The 25,625-nt window shown below is 40.2% G+C and overlaps 2 protein-coding genes across 2 annotated transcripts in view; one reads left to right on the top strand and one right to left on the bottom strand.

Moving 5' to 3' along the window:
• lipib (lipase, member Ib) overlaps positions 1–14,090 on the top strand; it is a 28,225-nt gene extending 14,135 nt beyond the window's left edge. Inside the window, exons 4-10 of the mRNA XM_026305740.1 lie at positions 1,426–1,527; positions 9,065–9,154; positions 9,238–9,405; positions 10,022–10,111; positions 11,464–11,572; positions 12,000–12,173; positions 13,798–14,090. Coding sequence (XP_026161525.1) covers positions 1,426–1,527; positions 9,065–9,154; positions 9,238–9,405; positions 10,022–10,111; positions 11,464–11,572; positions 12,000–12,173; positions 13,798–13,882 — 818 coding nt within the window. The 3' untranslated portion in view covers positions 13,883–14,090. The remainder of the gene's footprint in view (positions 1–1,425; positions 1,528–9,064; positions 9,155–9,237; positions 9,406–10,021; positions 10,112–11,463; positions 11,573–11,999; positions 12,174–13,797) is intronic.
• A 1,538-nt stretch (positions 14,091–15,628) lies between these two features.
• LOC113129687 (BCLAF1 and THRAP3 family member 3) overlaps positions 15,629–25,625 on the bottom strand; it is a 39,639-nt gene continuing 29,642 nt past the window's right edge. The window contains exons 9-11 of the mRNA XM_026305715.2: positions 20,144–20,240; positions 19,917–20,028; positions 15,629–17,404 (exon numbers count right to left, since the gene is read on the bottom strand). Of these exons, the coding sequence (XP_026161500.1) occupies positions 17,391–17,404; positions 19,917–20,028; positions 20,144–20,240 (223 nt within the window). The 3' untranslated portion in view covers positions 15,629–17,390. The remainder of the gene's footprint in view (positions 17,405–19,916; positions 20,029–20,143; positions 20,241–25,625) is intronic.

Consider the following 25,625-nt stretch of genomic DNA (forward strand, 5'->3'; position numbering starts at 1 on the left):
GTGATCTTTGAGTTCTTCTTTACCTCTCTCACCAAGGTTCTTCTCCCACGATTGCTCAGTTTGGCTGGACGGCCAGGTCTAGGAAGAGTTCTGGTTCCCAAACTTTTTCCATTTGAGGATTATGGAGGCCACTGTGCTCTTAGGAACCTTGAGTGTTGCAGAAATTCTTTTGTAACCTTGGCCAGATCTGAGCCTTGCCACAATTCTGTCTCTGAGCTCCTTGGGCAGTTCCTTCGACCTCATGATTCTCATTTGCTCTGACATGCACTGTGAGCTGTAAGGTCTTATATAGACAGGTGTGTGCCTTTCCTAATCAAGTCCAATCAGTTTAATTAAACACAGATGGACTCCAATGAAGGAGCAGAACCATCTCAAGGAGGATCAGAAGAAATGGACAGCATGTGAGTTAAATATGAGTGTCACTGCAAAGGGTCTGAATACTTATGACCATGTGATATTTCAGTTTTTCTTTTTTAATAAATTTGCAAAAATTTCTACATTTCTGTTTTTTTTCTGTCAAGATGGGGTACTGAGTGTACATTAATGAGAAATAAAATGAACTTTTTTGATTTTGGCAAATGGCTGCAATGACACAAAGACTGAAAAATTTAAAGGGGTCTGAATACTTTCCGTACCCACTGTATGTCAGGTTGATTGGTGACTCTAAATTGCCCATAGTAGTGAGTGTGTGAGGTTGTTTGTCTCTATGTGGCCCTGTGATGGACTGGTGACCTGTCCAGGGTGTACCCCTGTCTTTCACCCAAAGAGAGCTGGGATAGACTCCAGCAGATCCCTGTGACCCAGGTTAGGAATAAGTGGGTATAGATGATGGATGGATGTTATATTTGCAAAGAGAAAGCACAGAAGTGTAAAGATTTGACAGAAATGATAAATGGTCTAGATATGACATTTTTAAAATTTCATTTTTATTATATTTTACCATAATCTATGTACTGTCATTTTACTTCTTATTTTTTTATTTCTTTGATTTCTTTCTTTTTTAACTGTTCTCCTTTGTGTTTAATGTAACTATTTCTTTTCTTCTTGTTCAGTACTTGAAGCAACTTAAATTGTCTATATGTATGTTCCATAAAAATCCAATTTTATTAGTGTGTTAATAAAGCATTTCTTTAGTGACCATTAAAAGATGAAGTTAAAGTTCAGAGAGCAGAGACACATGATCACAACTAAAATCAGTAAACGATTCAGATTCAATTAAAAATGAAACAAGTAGTTTTTGGTTGTTGGTGTCACTGACATTCAGGTTCTTTTTTACTGCGACCCACAATCTGCCAAATGAGGTTTAAATCAACCAAAAGAACACTCAAACACATGAGAGATGTATAATTTCACATTCATTATAGTACAAGAAAATTTAGAGAAATGTAAATACGAAAAAAAAAACACTTCCCTCTTGCCCTCCAGGTTTGGATCCAGCAGGACCGATGTTCACTAGTGCCACACCAGAGGAGAGGCTGGACCCCTCGGACGCCATGTTTGTGGACGTACTTCACACCGACATAAACTGTGAGCATCTAAAACCTTACTGATAAATGATCACACACAAGAGCAGACTGAACCATAACACAAAATATCACATTCAGGAAGGATTTTTTGTGCCTCATAGGGATCTAATCATATTTCCTGAGGGTTTTCATTTGATTTCATTTCATTTCAGTTCAATTCAATTCAATTCAATTCAATTCAGTTCTATTTGTATAGCGCCCAATAACAATACAAATCATCTCAGGGCACTTTACAAAAACAAAAACCAGAACAAATCACTTATGAGCAAGCACTTGGTGACCGTGGAGAGGAAAAACTCCCTTTAACGGAAGAAAAAACCTCCAGCAGAACCGGGCTCAGTCCTGAACCCAGACTGGGAGCTGGTTCCACAGGAGAGGAGCTTGATAGCTAAAGGCTCTGCCTCCCATTCTGCTTTTGGAAACTCTGGGAACCACAAGTAGACCTGCACTCTGAGAGCGAAGTGCTCTATTGGGATAATATGGTACTATGAGGTCTTTAAGGTATGAAGGAGCTTGATTATGAAGGGATTTGTATGTGAGAAGAAGGATTTTAAATTCTATTCTATATTTTACAGGGAGCCAATGAAGAGAAGCCAATATAGGAGAAATATGATCTCTCTTGCCAGTTCCTGTCAGGACTCTGGCTGCAGCATTCTGGACTAACTGGAGGCTTTTTATGGAGATACTGGGACATCCAGATAGTAATGAGTTACAGTAATCTAGCCTTGAGGTAACAAATGCATGGACTAGTTTTTCTGCATCATTTTGAGACAGGATGTTCCTAATTTTGACAATGTTGCGCAAGTGAAAGAAGGCAGTTCTAGAGATTTGTTTTATATGTGAGTTAAAGGACATGTCCTGGTCAAAAATAGCTCCAAGGTTTTGCACAGTAGTGCAGGAGGCCAGGGCTATGCCATCTAAAGTAGCTCAAATACAATGACTTCTGTTTTATCTGAATTTAAAAGTAAAAAGTTACTGGTCATCCAGGCCTTTATGTCAGTTAGACACGCTTGGAGTCTGGTTAACTGGTTTGTGTTAACAGGTTTCATAGATAGATACAGCTGAGTGTCATCTGCATAGCAGTGGTAGTTAATAGAGTGCTTCCTAATGACATTGCCTAAAGGAAGCATGTACAGGGTGAACAGAATTGGTCCTAGCACAGAACCTTGTGGAATTCCATAACTAACTTTTGTTCGTGTGGAAGGTTCATCATGGACATGAACAAACTGGAATCTGTCCGATAAATAGGATTGGAACCACTTTAACGCTGTTCCTCTGATACCAATCACATGCTCCAGTCTCTGTAATAAGATGTTGTGATCAATAGTGTCGAATGCAGCACTAAGGTCTAGGAGGACAAGTATAGATACAAGTCCATTATCTGAGGCTAAGAGAAGATTGTTGGTAACTTTTAACAGTGCTGTTTCTCTCTAAATCCTGATTGAAAATCTTCAAATAGTTCATTTCTCTGTAAGTGGTCTGATAGCTGCATAGCAACAGCTTTTTCAAGGATTTTAGAAATAAATGGCAGGTTGGATATTGGTCAATAATTAGCCAAGACTCCTCAATTTAATTCAATTCAATTCAATTTTATTTGTATAGCGCCAAATCATAATACAAATCATCTCAAGGCACTTTACAAAAACTAAAACTAAAAACCCAACAATTCCCTTATGAGCAAGCACTTGGCGACAGTGGAGGGGAAAAACTCCCTTTAACGGAAGAAAAAACCTCCAGCAGAACCGGGCTCAGTTTGGGCGGCCATCTGCCTCGACCGGTTGGGGTGTCCTGGTGACCATGGTAGTCCTGGATCAAGACTAGGCTTTTTGAGTAAGGGTTTGATTACTGCAGCCTGATACTAGAGATAAATTTACCAAGTCTAATAAAGATGAGACAATTAATGGCAGGGTGTCTTTAAGCAGTCTAGTCGGGATGGGGTCTAAGAGACATGTTGATGATTTTGATGAAGCAACTGCTGATGTGAATTCAGAGAGATCTATAGGAGAGAAGCAGCCTAAACATAACTGAGGTTTTACAGATGATTCAAGAGCTACTGTAGTAGAAGATTCATTTATTGCAGGTATAGGAAGCATCTGCTGAATTTTATCTCTAATAGTTGTGATTTTATTTGTAAAGAAACTCAAAGTCATCACTGCTGAGAGCTAAGGGAACACTGGGCTCAACAGAGCTGTGACTTTTTGTCAGCCTGGCTACAGTGCTGAAAAGTAAACTGGGATTGTTCTTATTGTTCTATTAGTGATGAATAATATTCAGTTCTGGCTTTACGGAGAGCTTTTTCATATGTTAGTAGACTGTTTTTCCAGGCTAGATAAAATTCTTCTAAATTTGTGGAACGCCACTTCCTTTCCAGCCTTCGTGATGCCTGCTTTAAGGTACGAAGATGTAAATTATACCATGGGGCTAATCTCCTGATTCACTAACTTCTTTTTCAGAGGGGCTACAGTATCAAGCATTTCACGCAGTGAGGTTACAGCACTGTCAACAACATGAACAATTTGGTAGGGAGTGGGAATGAGGCAGCTGCCCTCCACTGTGTTGGTACATGGCCTAGATGTAAATAAAGATGGAATCATTTTCTTAAATTTATTAACAGCATTGTCAGATAAACATCTGCTGTAGTGGGATTTTCTTCCAAATGCTGCATGATCCATCATCTTAAATTCAAAAGTTATTAAAGAATGATCTGACAAAATAGGATTTTGGGGAAAAATTTAATGTTCAATTTCGATGCCATAGGTCAGAACAAGATCAAGGGTGGGATTGAAACAGTGGGTGGGTTTGTTAACATTTTGAGTGAAACCAATTGAATCTAATATAGAATTAAATGCAGCGCTGAGACTATTATTTTCAACATCTACATGAATGTTAAAATCTCCCACTATAATGACTTTATCTGATCTAAACACTAAATCATCTGAACAATGACATGCGGCTAAACATGTCAATTCAATTCAATTCAATTCAATTTTATTTGTATAGCGCCAAATCACAATACAAATCATCTCAAGGCACTTTACAAAAACTAAAACTAAAAACCCAACAATTCCCTTATGAGCAAGCACTTGGCGACAGTGGAGAGGAAAAAACTCCCTTTAACGGAAGAAAAAAACCTCCAGCAGAACCGGGCTCAGTTTGGGCGGCCATCTGCCTCGACCGGTTGGGGTGAGTGGATAGAGCAGAGAGAAAAGAACAGCAACAATAAACAACAAATAGACACTGCAAGTTGGTGGGGCCAGTAACTGCACATCAGCGATAAACAGCTCCAGGACCAGGGACACCTGCAGAAGGTACAGAGAGAGAGAGAGAGAGAGAGAGAGAGGGAGGGAGAGAGCACAAACTAGGGGAGAGAGAGAGCACAAGGTTAGTAACATTCAATGGTGGAATATACATGAGGTGGGAGAGAAGGGGGGGGGGGGGGGTTAGGGTAGGGGAGCTCAGTGCACCGATGGTCCTCGGGCAGTCTAGGCCTATAGCAGCATAACTAACTAAGGGATGGTTCAGGGTTGCCTGAAGCCAGCCCTAACTATATGCTTTGTCAAAGAGGAAGGTTTTAAGTCTAGCCTTAAAAGTACAGAGAGTGTCTGCCTCCTGAACCCAGGCTGAGAGCTGGTTCCACAGGAGAGGAGCTTGATAGCTAAAGGCTCTGCCTCCCATTCTGCTTTTGAGAACTCTGGGAACCACAAGTAGGCCTGCACTCTGAGAGCGAAGTGGTCTATTGGGATAATATGGTACTATGAGGTCTTTAAGGTATGAAGGAGCTTGATTATGAAGGGATTTGTATGTGAGAAGAAGGATTTTAAATTCTATTCTATATTTTACAGGGAGCCAATGAAGAGAAGCCAATATAGGAGAAATATGATCTCTCTTGCTAGTTCCTGTCAGGACTCTGGCTGCGGCATTCTGGATTAATTGGAGGCTTTTTATTAAGATATTAGGACATCCAGATAGTAATGAGTTACAGTAATCTAGCCTTGAGGAAACAAATGCATGGACTAGTTTTTCTGCATCATTTTGAGACAGGATGTTCCTAATTTTGGAAATGTTGCGCAGGTGAAAGAATGCAGTTCTAGAAATTTGTTTTATGTGTGAGTTAAAGGACATGTCCCGGTCAAAAATAACTCCAAGGTTTTTTACAGTAGTGCAGGAGGCCAGGGCTATGCCATCTAGAGTAGCTATAATTTTAGAAAAGTTATTTCTGAGATTTTTAGTCCCAAATATAATGACTTCTGTTTTCTCCGAGTTTAAAAGTAAAAAGTTACTGGTCATCCAGGCCTTTATGTCAGTTAGACAGGCTTGAAGTCTGGTTAACTGGTTTGTGTTGACAGGTTTAATAGATAGATATAACTGAGTGTCATCCGCATAGCAGTGGTAATTAATAGAGTGCTTCCTAATGATATATCCTAAAGGAAGCATGTACAGGGTGAACAGAATCGGTCCTAGCACAGAACCTTGTGGAACTCCATAACTAACTTTTGTTCGTGTGGAAGGTTCATCATGGACATGAACAAACTGGAATCTGTCCGATAAATAGGATTGGAACCACTTTAACGCTGTTCCTCTGATACCAATCACATGCTCCAGTCTCTGTAATAAGATGTTGTGGTCAATGGTGTCGAATGCTGCACTAAGGTCTAGGAGGGCAAATATAGAAACAAGTCCATTATCTGAGGCTAAGAGAAGATCGTTGGTAACTTTCAACAGTGCTGTTTCTGTACTATGATGTGCTCTAAATCCTGATTGGAAATCTTCAAATAGTTCATTCCTGTGTAAGTGGTCTGATAGCTGCTTAGCAACAGCTTTTTCTAGGATTTTAGAAATAAATGGCAGGTTGGATATTGGTCTATAATTATCCAAGACTCCTGGATCAAGACTAGGCTTTTTGAGTAAAGGTTTGATTACTGCAGTCTTAAAGGCCTGTGGTACGTAGCCTGATACTAGAGATAAATTTACCAAGTCCAATAAAGATGAGTTCATTAATGGCAGGGTGCCTTTAAGCAGTCTAGTCGGGATGGGGTCCAAGAGACACGTTGATGATTTCGATGAAGCAACTACTGATGTAAATTCAGAGGGATCTATGGGAGAGAAGCAGTCTAAACATAACTGAGGTCCTACAGATGATTCAAGAGCTACTGTAGTAAAAGATTCATTTATTGCAGGTATAGGAAGCATCTGCTGAATTTTATCTCTAATAGTTGTGATTTTATTTGTAAAGAAACTCATAAATTCATCACTGCTGAGAGCTAAGGGAACACTGGGCTCAACGGAGCTGTGACTTTTTGTCAGCCTGGCTACAGTGCTTAAAAGAAACCTGGGATTGTTCTTATTTTCCTCTATTAGTGATGAATAGTATGCAGTTCTGGCTTTACGGAGAGCTTTTTTATATGTTAGTAGACTGTTTTTCCAGGCTAGAAAAATTTCCTCTAAGTTTGTGGAACGCCACTTCCTTTCCAGCCTTCGTGATGCCTGCTTTAAGGTACGAACATGTAAATTATACCATGGGGCTAGTCTTCTCTGAATCACTAACTTCTTTTTCAGAGGGGCTACAGAATCAAGCGTTTCACGCAGTGAGGTTACAGCGCTGTCAACAACATGATCAATTTGGTAGGGAGTAGGATTAAGGCAGCTGCCCTCCACTATGTTTATACTTGGCATAGATGCAAATAAAGATGGAATCATTTTCTTAAATTTATTAACAGCGTTGTCGGATAAACATCTGCTGTAGTGGAATTTTCTTCCAGACGCTGCATGATCCATCATTTTAAATTCAAAAGTTATTAAAGAATGATCTGACAAAACAGGATTTGGGGGAAAAATTATTAGATGTTCAATTTCGATGCCATAGGTCAGAACAAGATCAAGGGTGTGATTAAAACAGTGGGTGGGTTTATTAACGTTTTGAATGAAACCAATTGAATCTAATATAGAATTAAATGCAATGCTGAGGCTGTTATTTTCAACATCTACATGAATGTTAAAATCTCCCACTATAATGTCATCACTGGTAAGATTGGGGAGGGGTCCAGAGAAAACTACGGAGTCCGACATTAATTTGTCAAAGTTACACACCGACTCAACATTAATTTTAGTGACCTCTGATTGGCGTAATCGGGTGTCATTGCTGTCGATGTGAATTTCCATATTTCCGATTAGCCTTAGCCAGCAGCTTCAGATTTGACTCGATGTCGCCCGCTGTGGCCCCAGGAAACATTTGGCTATGGTCGCTGGTGTCTCTAGCTTCACGTTTCTGTCTATGGAATCGCCAATTATCAGAGTCGGTTTCTCAGGGCTTCTGCTTAGGAGTATGTTTCATACGTTGATAGGTTCTGTGTGAAAAATCCTGTTGCAGTAACAAATAACAGGAATTTAAAACTCCAAATTTGCAGCACCCCAAAAATCCCACATGAACAAAGGGGTGGTGTAAATTGGTTATTACAGAATGAATAAAATCAGCTGTTTATGAGGAGGTGTGTGTTTGTGAAATCTGATCATTAGCCCAATCGACACCTGTAACATCAATAAGGCATCATGTTCCTCTTTTTGTGTTTTGGATGAAGCTTCAAAAAGATAAGTTTGACACATCAGAAATTAGCAAACAAACACATTTAGCAGCCTCAGTGGTCTTATTAGAGGAGAAATACAATTAGAAAACAAAAGTGTCACTAATCCACCCTGCTACCCCAGAAACAGTTTTCCTACTGAAGCTGCTCTGACCAAATATTCCAGTAAAAAGCTGAAATCTAGAGAACCTCTCAGTAAACAGACAAGCCATGATGATGTAATGATGAACAGAATGTTAATTTAGCATGAAATTTGATATGAGAGCATTTTAAATACAAAGAAATAGACAATGTGCCATTTAAGAATCAATCTGTTCATATGACCTGCTCTTACAGAGGCCAGTTGGATTTAATGATCTCAAAAGTATGTATGGATTAATCTTTTTGCGCCACATTTTGTAAATACCAAAATGGCAAATATATCAAATAAAGGAATTTATACAGTTGATTTAGAAAAATCTATATTAAAATGAGGTTTTCAAAATTTAATACATGATGTTTTAATACATGTGTTATGATATCTGGTGGTGTCGGTGTGATGAAGGAAAGGTAGGACCCACGTGCGGAACACAAAAGGCTTTTATTACCTGGATCTCCAGGCTCAGGCACAGAACACAGATTATCTCCGCCACTCAACGGACAGGCAGGGAAACAAAAACTAACACACTCCTTGATCAAAGGTAATCCACAGAACCATTAGCATCATCCTTAGCAATGCTCCGAAGGGAACAAAGGAAGCCAGGGGATATATATACACACAGGACTAAAGACTAATTAACACAGGTGAACATAATCTTACTAATGACCAAACGAAACACAAAGCTACCTAGGATTACACTGAACAGAACCGGAACACAGGAAACTTACCAAAATAAAAGACAGACAGAAAACAGATCTCGGGGCCTAACAACATGACAGTGACCATGTACACTCTGCCTCTGATTTATCTTCTCTGTGCAGCATTTGGACTGAGAGGAGCTCACGGTCATATTGATTTTTATGCCAATGGTGGAGCCGACCAGCCAGGGTGTCCCAAAACCATCTTTGCAGGTGAGCGCACAAACAAACAGAATAAAATGCACTCACAAACCCTCATTAACATATAAACACAGTGTTGTTGCTTTCTCCTGCAGGCAAATCTTACTTTGTATGTGACCACCAGCGCTCAGTGTTTCTGTTCTTGTGCGCTCTGAATCGAACCTGCAGCCTCACAGGTTACCCCTGCTCGTCCTACAGCGACTTCCTGGATGGCCGGTGTCTGCAGTGTGAGGCCTTTGAACCTGCTCCCTGCCCTGTGCTTGGTAGGTGGTGAAACGACCTTAATCAAGTAGAGTAGTGGTGACCAGCAGGAACAGGAATAAAACAGGTTGTCTCATCCTGCGCACAGTGGAGGAGAATTTGTATTCATGATGTTACCAAGGTTCTTATTAAACAAATTTCCACTGCCGCCACTTCTCTGAAATGAAGACCAGACATTGGTATTAACTCAATATGTCAATACAGCTGAGAAAGATAACATCAATAAAAAGTTGTAGACATTAAACCTTTAAGCTCAAGGCAGTTTTTCACAACTAAACACAAAATCCAGATTGACTGCAGCTACACAACTATGAGGCCAAAAACCACATGGCCTTTTCAGCAACATGTGGCAACATCTTAAAATACAATAAGTTTTTCTGTCTGTTTTTCCTCCATCACCAGGCTAGAGAAGACTTGATTGCTTCAAAGGTCCACAGACGTTAAAGAGATAGTATGTGACAACCCTGTTCACTGGTTTTCTTACTGGTGAAGAGACAGTCTCCGTTATGAGGTGTAATTTGCACTGGAGGCCAGTGAAACTTCACGGCATGGACTCTGAGCTCTCACTATGACCAATGTAGATCCTGTGTCTGATCACCTGTATGGTCCCACCTGCAGGCTATGATGTCAGCCGGTGGCGGGAGACTCTACTGCGACTTGGACAGACCCAAGTCTTCTTCAGCACCACCGCTACGCTGCCCTACAGGAGTGAGTCCACCTGCTCACACAAAACCTCACAAGAGTCACAGAAAACATACACATTGTGCAACAAAATGAACTGTTGTATGAGTTGTGACCTACATTCATACAGTCGGTGCACCTCTCTGTTAAAAGTTGTGTTTAAATTTAAAATTTAAATAAATTTTCAAAGCCACACACTGCTGTGGCTTTACTGACAGGCTCAACATTTAAGCCAATCAGCAGCAGTGCAGCAGTAAGTTTACAGGCTCCACTGATCCAAGTTAGGAAAACAGATTTTCTCACTCTAGCAGAGTGTAGCTGTGCAGATAGTGCTGCTTTTGTTTGTCCATGGTTGGACATTTGGTGGATTTAACTTTATGACTGGATGGGTGGAAGAACCTTCTTGGGGCCCTCTTCATAGACTACAATGACAAATTAGACATCTATAAGACTGTGATCAGGACACCTTGAACTGAGCAGCAACTATGTTCATTTTGAATGCATGAAGGTTGTTTATTCATAAAATATTTAGGGACATTCTGATCCATTAGTTTAGGTAAAAAATAATTGGTTTCATTATGAAGGTTTATTCTGCTTGTTGACTAAATGTGTGGTCAACTCACTTTAGAGATTTTTAGATTAGTTTATTTTAGGGATAGCCCCCACGCTGTAGCCAGTTGGTGATAGCTCTAATCTACAATATGAATATTACTGATTTAATCAGTATTAAGTGACATTAACGCCTCAGGTGACCAAGATGTAAAGGTCATTAAATCAACAACCATTTGGCGCTGAATAGAAACAGTTTGTTCAAGGACAGTGTCAGGTTTACGCTACACTGACATGGTTCTTTTCCCTGAAGGCAATGAAACACACGACAACTTTGTACCGAGTATCTGTCTGCAAGTGAAAACGCCTCAGTTGCAAACGGAGAGAAGAGACTTTCTTCTCTCCCCATGCGACTTTCACCCTTCTCCCCTTTTCACTTAGCAGTCCTTTATTTGTATAGTGGGGAACAAAACCAGACACAGGATACTTGGGTGCAATAAAACTTCAGTTCATCATGGGTCATAAGGTTATGGAGGTCAGCTGGAGAAACAGACCTCTCACATAAACATCCTATCTTCAGATCTAATTCCACAATGGCAACAATTTGAACTTTTGTCCTTATAACCCCAACAGACAGTTTATTAAATTGTGATCCAATCTAACAGGATGTGAGTGTTTCTGTGATTTGCTGGTGGAAAATGTAGAAACTGTTCATTTTGAATGCAGCTGTTTGTCACTGCCCCATGCTGCTGCCATATACTGTTGCCCCTTTTCTGGCGAGGTGCAGTAGTTTGCCTGCTACAATGCTGTGTGTGTCCTGTGTTTTTCAGAGCTGAGCTACAGAGTGGACATGGTGACCTGGAACCAGTACCTGCGTTGGTGTGTCATCTACATCCGGCTGCACAGTGGAAGGACCTTCACAGAGGCCCGGATAGACCAGTGAGTCTGTCAGTGAATCACCTCTGTTATCTGGACACACAGAGAAACCAAACACATCTGGCTTTAAGAAAAGAAATGTCTGATTAGGATCATAAAACTAGGACTAAATGCAGTTACATAATTACCAAATGTAGAAGTTTTTGATGAACCATTTCTTAATTGATCTTAAATTAACAGGCAATGCTTCCTGACAACCTAAACTTTACTTTATCAGTGTTGTTCATATTTGGTCACAGCAGCTTTTCCTGGTCAAAATTCATGAATTAATGTGTGATGTAATCAGTCTAATATCGTGACACTGAGGATTAAATAAAATGTATGCACCCACACTAATGTTCTAATCCAGATTTTTCAGGTTTACCACTGTGCTGCAACTAAGGCTAAAAATTTTTATTTTTACTTCAATTCTCCTGCTCTTTGCTCCCAGTAAGCTCTTCCGTTTCGAGCAGTACACGTCCACGCTGCTGCTGGCCCAGTTCGATGAAGATGTGCAGCACATCCAGAAGATCTCTGTGCGTATCAACACCGGCAACGTAATTGGCCCGAGATACAAAATCAGACTCCTGCAAATACGGTTCACACCTCTGGAGCACCCTGACAGGTCAGACATTTGCAAACACTGCTCTTCATTACTGGACTGTGATCATATTTAGATGTTCTTCTCTTTGTTAAACTCAAAACCAAGCACTTTTAGTCTACACCCTCAGATTTTTCTGTGTTTTGTCGCTCATCTGAACACACAACAAACTCAAAACCAAAGCTACTGTTGTTCCCAGGACCACATGACAGTGGTCGGTGTCTAACCTTTGACCTCTACAACCACTAGACCACGCTTATCGCAGCACTGAGCTAATTTTTAAATGTAGACATAAATTAACCTTCTAATTAACCATCTTGAAAAAGCAGCATTTTGGAATATGTGACTACAAATTTAGTACAGTCAATCCATTGAGACGTGTGTGAAGCTAAGTCATATGTCTACAAACCAAGTCTACATTCATTTTATCCTTCTGTGTACAGAGGAAAAGGCTGTTTTACTTTTCTCAAAACAGATGTGAATATATTTTACATTCACTTTAAATTTAATATTATTAAACCATACCTGTAACCAGGGGAAATTCTGGATAGGGTGGTAATATACCAAGTCAAAAATAATGAAATGAGAATATTTAGTGTAATAAAACTCAATCGAGTAGCTCTTACTAACAAAAGCACTTTGAAAGTAACTTTGCACTCAAACTAACATGTTCAAAGCTTTATCTGTACTAGGAAGCACAAGTCAGTGTTTATCAGAGCTTGGGTTGAATTTATCAGCAAGTAAAAATAGGAGTATGTTTTTTATTGAGCTTAAACCAAGTCTACATTCATTTTATCCTTCTGCTGCTGTTGCAGAGCGAAGAGATCGACAGTGATCAAAACAAATGGATTTAACCCTATTTTGATTCAATGGCAAGGTTAAATCCCACTGAGGGATCTAGATGGTTTTAAGTCCCTTCCTCAAGATTCTCACTCCATTAAAATTTAACACAAGTCTGAAAAAATGTCCCAACTCAACCGGAGGAGTACTTTTCTGCTGTCATGTTTATTCTGAACAGCTCTATGGCACACATGTAAAAATGAACCATTATGGGTTAGCCGAGCTTTAGCTCCAAGAATTCAGCTTCACCTACACAGCAGCAACTCAAGGTGCCCCACATTAGAGCCACAGATAAGATCATAAAAACTGATGCTATAAAATCATAGCAGGAATAAAATAAATACATCATACCAGAGTAACCCCCCGCGCACGCGCGCACACACACACACACACACACACACACACACACACACACACATTTATACAGCATATACACACATAATTACTGCTCAACTATTGGGCTTATATGCTCAAGACAAGAAAGTCAAATGTACCTTTTTAAGCATAACAGAATTTTAAAAATACCTGAGCCTCTCTTTAACAGTGGAGATAGTGGAGAATGATTACTACAGAGTAAGTGCTAAGATAAGCCCTTCTGAGGACCACAAGCTTGACCAACATTAACCAGATCAGGTTTGCAAAAGACCTGAGGGGTCTGGATGGACAATAATCAATGCTTCATAGACCCAGCAGTAGCACCAGATAAATAAGACATTTTGTAGGCGACATGAATAATTAAGAAAATAGCAGCAGATTGAATGAAGGAAACAGTTGCTGACATGTTAACGAGCATGTTTTCCTCCTTTAGACCTCTGATGTGTCGTTTTGACATTATCATGGAGGAGAACGTGGAGGTGGTGTTTCGCCCTCTCCCCTGTGACTCCCACATTTGACGCCCAGACCACATCATGGAAACACATACTAACTCATCCCCAACCCTGGTAACCAACACCCAGATCCTCTCTGAGTGTCACAGGGTCTCCTGGCCCCAGGCGGCCCTCAAGGAGCCCTAAAGGAGGAGCTGCAGCCTTCTCATTTATTATGAAGGTGCTCCAACTGTGGATAATTCCTGCTTATTGGGATGTCAATACATAGACTGAAGTCTCTGCAGGCACTGACTGGGTTTTTGAGAAGCAGATGCTTGTGGCGCATGTTCACCTGAGATCAGGATGTCCTGCAGAAAGATTTGCAGAAAAGCTGCTGCAGGAGAGTCGCATCATGGTTTAATGAATTGCTCAGCCTCAAGAATTCACATGCCACTGTAGGGAAACTGTCAGTACTACACATCTGCCAGTCAGTCTTCAGGACATTCGCACAGCAGAGGAAAACAATCAAAATGTTGAATGAACTAAAAGCAGAGTTGTTGGCATTCACTTTCACATCCGATAAAGAGACTAATGTATATAGACAGAGGCACCAACATGGTTTAACATGCCAACACAACTGTAAATGTTGTCCTGACTCCTGAATTAAGATGGCCACAACATATGTATGTGTTTGTATAGTTTCTTTTATTTGCAATAGAAATGTAACAGAAATTTGTTGGTCTGTTTCAGTGAAGTTACAAAAAGGACTAGTAAAAACCCAGCTTTTTTGTCTTTTCTGCCTCAGGAGTTCTCGAGCCTTTGAGTTTCCTCGACCAACGTGAATTAGTTGCCCAAAATCCTTGAACCAAATCAGTCTGAAAAACTCAAGTTTGGTGACTGCTAGGTCGAGAGCTGCTATGAGGTTTGTCTGCAGCAGTATGTAACGGGCCCTATGCTGCTGTGCTATAAGAAGTCTGTTTATGTTGTAAATTGTGACTTTTACATATTTAAAATGTCAAACGAAAGAACAGTAGAGGGTAATGTTTGGAACTCTTCAGAAGAATAAGTTCATTGTATTTTAAACAGCGTTTAGGAGCTTTTAGTTTCAGTTAAGTAACCTTACATAAGCTGTGACCATTGACAAAACTAAGCAGCCACTGTTGCTTCAGAACATATTCACCCCTTCACTTTTTGCACAATTTGTTACAGATTTTAGTTGTACGTGGATAAAAGTGCATTTTCAGCCTTAATGAAATTTATACCTCACAAATATATCTGACCCATTAGAACCAAGTGCGTGTATTTCAGAAAGACACTGTTTATAAGGTTCCCACATGTCATGCTTCATGTCAAGACAAAAACCAGGACATGAAGTCCAAGGAACTTTTTGTAGACCTCTGCGATCCAGCTGTGGTAAGATATAATTCAGGACAAAATTGAAAACTATTTCCGAAGTGTGTTGTCAGGACCACAGTGGATTCAACTGCTGTGAAAAGGAAGAAGTTTGGAAGCACCAGAAATCCTCTGAGTCAGCCATCTGGAAAACTGAGTAACCAAACAAGAGGTGCCTCAGTCAGGGAGGAGACCAAGAACTGAACATCTTCCAGAGCCTCAGCTTTTGCAGAGATGGAGGTGGGGACAGAGTGAGAGGATCTGTCAGTAAGAACGGGATGACCAGGTGTGCAAAGCTCACTGGAAACTAATACGCCTGCCAAGTACTGGACAAGGGATGTGCTTTTGTGAATAAGATTTCTTTTTTAATAAATTAGCAAACACTCTTTTACCTTTGACACCATGTGTTACTGCGTGTATGGACAAAATGTTGATTTAATGCATTACAAATGACATTTATTGATACCAGGTGCAACAAATGAAGGGGTTTCTGTACTTTAAAGGCAACAGACACAAAAAATGTCACCAAGTTAAAAAGCTAAACTTTTGTCTTTTTTACTATGTATTTTTATCCAATACTTGAAATAAATATTTTGAACATATGTGAAAGTAGCTTTTGTTGTGTGAGACAAACTTCTTTTTAAAGCATTTAGTTTTGAAATCATGTACATTTAACTACAAGCTTGACAAAAAAAAAAGTTTGCTTTTAATGTCCAGAACAGGAAAAACAAGCCTGGCGGACTAACACTGAGGATTCCCTGACAAAACTACACCTTCAAACAGTAAACATTTACTCTGTGACTGAACAGGGAAGTGGTGAGACTAAGGTACCAAAAGTTTTCCTAAGAACATCTGACACCTGAAAACGACTCTTCATCTTGAATTAACTGATTGCTTAATCAACAGGAAATGAATCCACTGACTAAATGCATGGCCTGTATGCAGATTTTGTCAGTTTTGAGTCATTTTAAGCAAAAATGAACAGCTGTGTTTCCAGTTTCCAAAATGTGAAGACTTACATCACGGCCATAAACTGAATATCTTAGGATCTCGGATGAAGCAAAACATTTGGAGATATTTTTAACTAAAATTTGTATAGACGGTACTCTGTAGCAAGGTAAAAAACATGAGCGTTTGCCTCATCTGTTGAAAATCATGTGGTGCAGAATTTAGTTTAAAATGGCAATTTTTCAAATTTGGTACATCAACAAAATAAAAGCAACGGTGTAAATAAAATTGAAAAAAAGAAACCTAGTATTGTGTAGACTGTCACATTCTTACACTCGTGGCTTACTGAGACACTTTATTCTCTCTGCAAACCAAAAGTCACTCCCACTAAGAAAAGGGGCTGACTTTGAAACAACCAAACTCAGATGAAATAAAAAAGGCAAAGCTTTTGACACAGTAATGGGTAACCACGATCATGATGTACCATGTGTCAGTGACGGTGAGAACAGCATCACAAAATCCTTAACTGTGGAGATTAATTAAAAGAGTACAAGGAAAGAAACTAAAAGGACACGAAAAGAAAAAATAAACAGGCAAAGCAAAAAAAAACCAAAACAAAACAAAAAAAAAACTGCAGGAATCACATCTACAGTATGTTCATTAACATAACTACATCAATAACCTGCTTAACCATCACTGTGACATGCACATGACTGGATGGTAGGATGTGATAATGCACAAAAAAAAGAAAGCTGTCTTCACACAAGCATAGTGCAAGTACAACATCACATTTCTAATGATGCAGCTGTAGATGTTCAATCAACATCATCCTAAAATAACGGAAACTTCTTAGTTTAAAAAAATACAAATATAGTTTTAAATGGAAAAAAAGTGATGATACATCATCAATCATATAAATACAATAGTCAGTAAAAATGGAAAGAACTGGTGGGAACAGATCACAAAGGTGTGGAACCTAAATCTCCAGCACTGCAGATATCAACATTTCACGTTCACTTTAATCAGATTTAGTTAGTCTGCTGCCATCGCTCACAAACTCTCCACAAGAGCAGAGACTTCTTCACAGTGTATTTCATCAACACTGTGCTGCTGATCAGATACAGAAACAGGCACAATTCAACCCAAAAGAAGAACGTGTTTCTTATGAGGTGCTGGTTTTCCCAAGTGTTATCAGTCGTGAAAAAAAAAAAAAAAAAAAAAATCGCCAACTTCCAAAGAGAATCTTCTTGTCCGATCACCAGGTAGGACCTAGTGGAGAAAAAGACCAAAAGAAGAGAAATTCGGGTCATATTTGACAGGTGGGTCAGTACAGAAAGAACAAACGGTAACAATGAAAGAGGATGTGAGACGAAGGGACTGGAGGAGCTTATAAACGGTTAGGAGCTGATCTGATCGGCTGCTTAAAGAATCAGCAGGTCACAATGTCAAAGACTCAACGGAAAGAGCAGTTACACAACAGGAAACAGGACACATTCAGTCAGATTCTTACTGTGTTGAACAGAGGCAGAATGTACTGAGCTGCCTCTAGTGGACACTCAACGGTTTAGGTTGCAAAATGGCGAGGCCAAGAAGATTTCTAATGAGCTATTATAAATGATCAACAGACTAAGAAGGTCTGGATGGATAATAAACAATATTGTTTAAGAACTAGTGCTTAGGACAATCCCTTCTACTACTGATCAACTGAAAACAAAGACCAAATGAGTTGCCAGTAAATGTCAAGAGTTAAAGATTATATTACATTTTCTAGCATTTTTTTCCAGCTGAGTGGCTTGATTTCCTTCACATGCTCAGGTTGCAAATGTGCCCAAACTTTACAATCTTAAACACTACTGTTTTCATGTAGTGTTTGTAGCAGAGTTTCATATCACCTAAATTGCAAAAACACCTACACTTCCTTTCTGTGCGTGGCTGGTATACACAATTTGTTTAGCACAGACCTAAATCAACCTCAAGCTAAATTTAATTTTTAGTTTGTTGTAACTCGCAGCTATACAGACAAGCCTAAAGATCTGAGCATCTCTCACAAAGTCCATACTATAATAATTTATGTCAGATCATCTCCCAAACTACAGATCTTGTTGGGTGTTCCTGGTCTGCAGTGGTTAGTACTGACCAAAAGTTGTCTAAGGAAGGACAAACAGTGAACAGATGACAGGGTCATGGACGTCCAAGGCTCATTGGTGACCAGGTTAACCTACTGTTGATTAAACTTTCAAATTTCATTTATACTTTGCAAAAAATCCAATTTTGTTTGAATCTGTTGTAATGTTTGAAATAATCTACATTGGTCTCTATGAAGAGAAACATTCAGTGGCTGTAGTGGTGATATCACAACTAGAGCGGGGACAGAAAAATGATCTCTAAATTATCCTCATGATCACAGTTTTCTCTCCTTTTGATATGTTTTTCACTGAATGGTGGACAAATGTGTGTTTCTCTTCCTGACAGTAAAACTATGGAAGCAAACTGATTCACAGAAGAGGCACAGTGAACTGCAGAGTGACACAAGTGCCAACCTACTGCTGCATTGACTCCTGTATACACAGAGTTAGGCAGGTGGTCATAATGTTATTGTTGGTCAATGTACTAAGTTATTCCTTTAAAACAGAACAGCATATTGTTACTTTTGTTAATTTACAAAGCATTAATTAGTAATACAGTTAAGATGGTATAAATACGAATTTTTGCTCTGCATGGCACTTTAACTGGTGCGCTTATACACTCACCGGCCACTTTATTGGGTACACCTTACTAGTACAGGGTTGGACCCCATTTTGCCTTCAGAACTGCCTTAATTCTTTGAGGAATGTTTCCAACATCTTGTTGAATCTGACATTGAGATTTTGGTTCATATTGACATGATGATGTCAATGAATGTTATGTTCAAGAAACCAGTCAGGTGATTTGAGCTTTGTGACAAGGTGTATTCTGCTGGACTGTGGTCATACCGGGATCAGCATGGTCAGCAACAATATTCAGGTGGGCTGTGGCATTTGAACAATGCTCAATTGGTACTAAAGGGCCCAAAGGGCCAAGAAAAAAATCCCCCACACCATTATACCACCACCGGCAGCCTGAACCGTTGATACAAGGCAGGATGGATCCATGCTTTCATGTGGTTTATGCCGAATTCTGACCCTACCATGTGAATGTTGCAGTTTGCTGTTCTTAGCTGAGAGGAGTGGCACCAGGTGTGGTCTTCTGCTGCTGTAGCCCATCTGCTTCAAGTTTTGACATGTTGTGGTTATTTTGAGTTACTGTTGTCTCATCTCAAACCAGTCTGCCCAAACTCATCTGACCTCAACAAGGCATTTTTTGTCCACACAACTGCAGCTCACTGGACATTTTCTCTTTTCAGACCATTCTCTGTAAACCCTAAAGATGTAGCAGTTTGTGAAATTCTCAGACCAGCCTGTCTGGCACCAACAACCATGCCACATCCAAAGTCACTTAAATCCCCTTTCTTCCCCATTCTGAGCTCGGTTTGAACTTCAGCAAGTCATCTTGACCACATCGACATGACTAAATGTTTTGCTGCCATGTGACTGGCTCAGTCATTTGTGTTAAACAACTGAACAGGCGTACCTAATAAAGTGGCTTGATGAGTATATTTTGTGCTGTAGTTCTAAAATTCAGAATATGGAGCTCAGTACCACCAGCATCCTGCTTATGGCTTAAAATATTAAGTTATAGCACCTTGGATATTCTGGGCTAATGCCAATTTAAGCACTTTAATCATTTAGTTTGCAGAAGTTACCTGCAGGGTTGCTGCGGTTGTTCTGACGCCTCATCTGTCCTGGTCGGTTCCCAGCACGGTCGTTCCTTCGTTGGGCGACATTCAGCCTAAAGGGAGCTCCTCTCCTTGGTCCCTTAAAAAAAAAAAAAAAAAGGTAAAAACTTCACAAGTCACTGTGATCCATACAGTACTTATAGGTGCAGGATTGCAGGTCCAACTCCCCTGTAAGCTAACCCTTCAACACTCACCACGTTCCCTTCTCGTCTCCTATTGTGGTCCTCTGACCAGCTGGTGAATCCTTTATCCTCCATGTCATCTTTGTCTCCATACTCCATATCCATCTCACTGAGAAAACCATAATAAAATTGGAGCAAATTTGAGTTACTGTATATAATTTGTATTTTACATTTTTATAGCATTTCTCAACTACATACCAACTTATCACCTTGCTAAATTGCTTTAAAATTACAATTATCCATTGTATAATCTCTACATTTCATCTCAGTGTATCTTGTATTTTTTTCTGAAACATCTTTTCTATAGACTGTACTTCCCCAACCACAAACCTGTGCACTTTTGTTAAAATTAAACTGGAGGCAATGTGTCATTGTATATAACGCTGTGCCAAGACTGATTTTATCTTTCAGGCGGACTTTTACTATAATTACTTAGTTATTAGCAACCATTGCCCTCCACATACTCAGGGCAGGGCATGTTGCTAAGAAAAGCAAGCTGCCCTGTCATCTGAAAATGTAAACAGGCTTGTCCGTTTGAGCAACTGGCTCAGTGCAAACAAAAACAAATAATGGGAACTTATGTTTTTTCTACGTTTTTTTTTTCATGTGATTAATAGACATGACCAAGTTTTTGAAAAATATATCTACAAAAAAAGTCTATGTTCTTTATGCTGTATGTTTAGGCAGCCTCACTAATAATAAACATACACTTGCATAAAGCATCCATGTTTATCCATGTCCATGTTGATTAGAGTATGATTAGTAGTAGAATTTATGATACATTTAGAACAGATAAACATGTGCAATTAATCATGAGTTAACTCCTGACAATCATGCAATTAATCGTGATTAAATATTTTAATGGACTGACAGCCCTCACACACACACACAATATATATATATATATATATATACAGTGGGTACGGAAAGTATTCAGACCCCTTTAAATTTTTCACTCTTTGTGTCATTGCTGCCATTTGCCAAAATCAAAAAAGTTCATTTTATTTCTCATTAATGTACACTCAGCACCCCATCTTGACAGAAAAAAACTGAAATGTAGAAATTTTTGCAAATTTATTAAAAAAGAAAAACTGAAATATCACATGGTCATAAGTATTCAGACCCTGTGCTCCGTAATGATTAGAAGCACCCTTTTGAGCTAGTACAGCCATGAGTCTTCTTGGGAATGATGCAATACGTTTTTCACACCTGGATTTGGGGATCCTCTGCCATTCTTCCTTGCAGATCCTCTCCTGTTCTGTCAGGTTGGATGGTGAACGTTGGTGGACAGCCATTTTCAGGTCTCTCCAGAGATGCTCAATTGGGTTTAGGTCAGGGCTCTGGCTGGGCCAGTCAAGAACGGTCACAGAGTTGTTCCGAAGCCACTCCTTTGTTATTTTAGCTGTGTGCTTAGGGTCATTGTCCTGTTGAAAGGTGAACCTTCGGCCCAGTCTGAGGTCCTGAGCACTCTGGAAGAGGTTTTCTTCCAGGATATCTCTGTACTTGGCCGCATTCATCTTTCCTTCAGTTGCAACCAGTCGTCCTGTCCCTGCAGCTGAAAAACACCCCCACAACATGATGCTCCCACCACAATGTTTCACTGTAGGGATTGTATTGGGCAGGTGATGAGCAGTGCCTGGTTTTCTCCACACATACCACTTAGAATTAACGCCAAAAAGTTCAATCTTGGTCTCATCAGACCAGAGAATCTTATTTCTCATAGTCTGGGAGTCCTTCATGTGTTTTTTGGCAAACTCTATGCAGGCTTTCATGTGTCTTGCACTGAGGAGAGGCTTCCGTTGGGCCACTCTGCCATAAAGCCCAGACTGGTGGAGGGCTGCAGTGATAGTTGACTTTGTGGAACTTTCTCCCATCTCCCTACAGCATCTCTGGAGGTCAGCCACAGTGATCTTTGGGTTCTTCTTTACCTCTCTCACCAAGGCTCTTCTTCCACGACTGCTCAGTTTGGCTGGACGGCCAGGTCTAGGAAGAGTTCTGGTTGTCCCAAACTTTTTCCATTTGAGGATTATGGAGGCCACTGTGCTCTTAGGAACCTTGAGTGCTGCAGAAATTTTTTTGTAACCTTGGTCAGATCTGTGCCTTGCCACAATTCTGTCTCTGAGCTCCTTGGGCAGTTCCTTCGACCTCATGATTCTCATTTGCTCTGACATGCACTGTGAGCTGTAAGGTCTTATATAGACAGGTGTGTGCCTTTCCTAATCAAGTCCAATCAGTTTAATTAAACACAGCTGGACTCCAATGAAGGAGCAGAACCATCTCAAGAAGGATCAGAAGAAATGGATAGCATGTGAGTTAAATATGAGTGTCACTGCAAAGGGTCTGAATACTTATGACCATGTGATATTTCAGTTCTTCTTTTTTAATAAATTTGCAAAAATTTCTACATTTCTGGTTTTTTTCTGTCAAGATGGGGTGCTGAGTGTACGTTAATGAGAAATAAAATGAACTTTTTTGATTTTGGCAAATGACAGCAATGACACAAAGAGTGAAAAATTTAAAGGGGTCTGAATACTTTCCGTACCCACTGTATATATAATTTCCCTTCTCACCCCTATGGGTGGGGTGTGTGTGTGTCTTCCTCAATCTCAGGTCCTCTACCAGAGGCCTGGGAGTTTGAGGGTTCTTCGCAGTATCTTAGCTGTTCCTAGCACTGCGCTCTTCTGGACTGAGATCTCTGTTGTTGTTCCTGGGATCTGTTGGAGCCACTCTCCCAGTTTGAGGGGTCACAGCCCCGAGGGTGCCGATTACCACGGGGACCACTGTTGCCTTCACCTTACACATCTTTTCTAGCTCTTCTTTAAGCCCTTGGTATTTCTCCAGCTTCTCATGTTCCTTCTGTCTGATGTTGCTGTCACTTGGGATTGCTACATCTACCACTACGGCTTTCTTCTGCTGTTTGTCCACCACTACTATGTCCGGTTGGTTAGCCATCACCAGTCTGTCGGTCTGTATCTGGAAGTCCCACATAATCTTAGCTCGGTCATTCTCCCTCACCTTTGGAGGTGTGTCCCATTTTGACCTTGGGACCTCCAGCCCATACTCGGCACAGATGTTCCTGTACACTACGCCGGCCACTTGGTTATGGCGTTCCATGTATGCTCTGCCTGCTAGCATCTTACAACCTGCTGTTATGTGCTGGATTGTCTCAGGGGCATCTTTGCACAGCCTGCACCTGGGGCCCTGCCTGGTGTGGTAGACACCTCTATCGATCTTGTGCTCAGGGCCTGTTCTTGTGCTGCTACGATTAGTGCCTCTGTGCTGTCTTTCAGTCCAGCTTTTTCCAGCCACCGGTAGGACTTTTCGATATCAGCCACTTCTTGTATCTGTCGGTGGTACATGCAGTGCAGGGGTTTGTCCTGCCATGATGGTTGCTCTTGCTCTTCTTCCTCTGCATCGGGCTTCTGTTGCCTGAGATATTCACTAAGTATTCCATCGCTTGGGGCCATCTTCCTGATGTACTCATGGATCTTGGCTGTTTCATCTTGGATGGTGGCTCTGACACTCACCAGTCCCCGGCCTTCCTCTTAGTGTACAGTCTCAGGATGCTGGATTTGGGGTGAAGTCCTCCATGCATTGGGAAGAGCTTCCTTGTCTTGACATCAGTGGCTTCTATATATATATATATATATATATATATATATATATATATATATATATATATATATATATATATAAAAATTCTATTCTCGTCAATGGGTGGGGGGGGCGTCCATCCTAGGACCCCTATATGTCTTTTATATCAATACTGGGACTAGTACTGTGTTTGACTGATCATTATAGGTGACAGCAGTTTTATTTTAACCTACACACATTTGTCTGTAGTATTTACTCCAACTAACAAAGGTCTTCTCAAATTATTCATTGTACATTGAATACATTAGTATTAAATCCATTTTACTTTTTCTGGTTTATTGAAAAGCCGTTGTTGGACAATAGCTTTTTCATATACTAAATACCATACAATCAATTAAGGTGCAACTGCAGGACTTTGTTGGGAAGGTCAAGACATTTCCAGAGGGACTGATGATTCAAAGTTTGTGGTAGGATGCAAAAAGCACTCCTCGTCTGCTCAACTGACTGAGGATCTGAAAATGAAGCTAACTGATGCCTAGAAGGCAGAGGAAGGTCTAAGACGACAGCAGTGCCCTTCCAGCTTAAAATTTCGGATGTTCGAAATGCCCTTAAGGAATGGCAGTTAATGTGAAGTGAATCAAGACAAGTTATGGAAGATGATAAACTTTTAGGTACAACTGCAGATCTGCTGTGCAGAAAAGTAAAGCAAACCCCCATATGACAGCAAAGGAGCTGTGGGAAGGTTTGACTGACAGCACTGGTAATACAGTGGGTACGGAAAGTATTCAGACCCCTTTAAATTTCTCACTCTTTGTGTCATTGCAGCCATTTGCCAAAATCAAAAAAGTTCATTTTATTTCTCAATGTACACTCAGCACCCCATCTTGACAGAAAAAAACTGAAATGTAGAAATTTTTGCAAATTGATTAAAAAAGAAAAACTGAAATATCACATGGTCATAAGTATCTGAATACTTTCCGTACCCACTGTACATTGTTCCCACTGAAGTGAAGCACAAACAGTGTCTACATGGAAGAACCAGAGACAAATCTTACCTGTAACTTTGTCACAAAAGTCAGTGTCATAAATGAGCAAAGAAACATCCATCCAGAATTAACCAGAGCTGTTGTGAAAAACAGGCTGCGGTCAGGTTTTCTGGCCATAATCACTAAAGGTGTGCTTCAAGAACAGTGGAGCAGCATCTGATGAAAACGTGGTGGTTTGAGAGAGGAGTCAGAGAAGCTGTCCATCCCGAAGTGGAAAAACCCTCCCTTCACAGGTGGAGGGCTCAGACATAACCTGTCTTCAATCTTCCAGGGTGCCCTTTCATCTGTTCCCAGGAAATTAACCCTCAGGGGTCAACGAACACGCCGGCGAGTTTTGTGGAATCTTCTGATAACGCTGAAACAAACTTAAATTACTCCGGCAATTTTGATTGTACAGATAAAAACAATATATCATTCGAATCTGTAAAGGGTCTAGTTTTAGTTGTATACCCTAATAACAAAACGTTGTGCTTTTGTAAAATAAAGCAGACAGGGTGCATCGTCTTCTCTGTCATCTCTCTTCACAGACATGTAAATAAAACAACCTGAATCTCAGTGAATACTTGCCTCACAAAAATATGAAATATATGGCTAGAAAGCTTGAAATGTTTTCTTTTAAATGAAAAAGTCGAAAACAAATCATCTCCTTTAATTTAATCTGTATGAAAGTAAGGAGCGGTATGGTTTCTCCTGTCTCACCCCATTACAGGTAATGCGGTCCTGCCTTATACTCTGTTCACTGTTCACATGGAAATAATCTCAGGTGAACCAGGTAAATATGTGCACACCCCCGAGAAATGACAAAACGTCAAACTTCATCATAGAATTTACTCACTTTTTCTGCGCGTTTGGAT

The sequence above is a fragment of the Mastacembelus armatus genome, unplaced genomic scaffold, assembly GCF_900324485.2.
Source record: "Mastacembelus armatus unplaced genomic scaffold, fMasArm1.2, whole genome shotgun sequence".
NCBI lineage: Eukaryota > Metazoa > Chordata > Actinopteri > Synbranchiformes > Mastacembelidae > Mastacembelus > Mastacembelus armatus.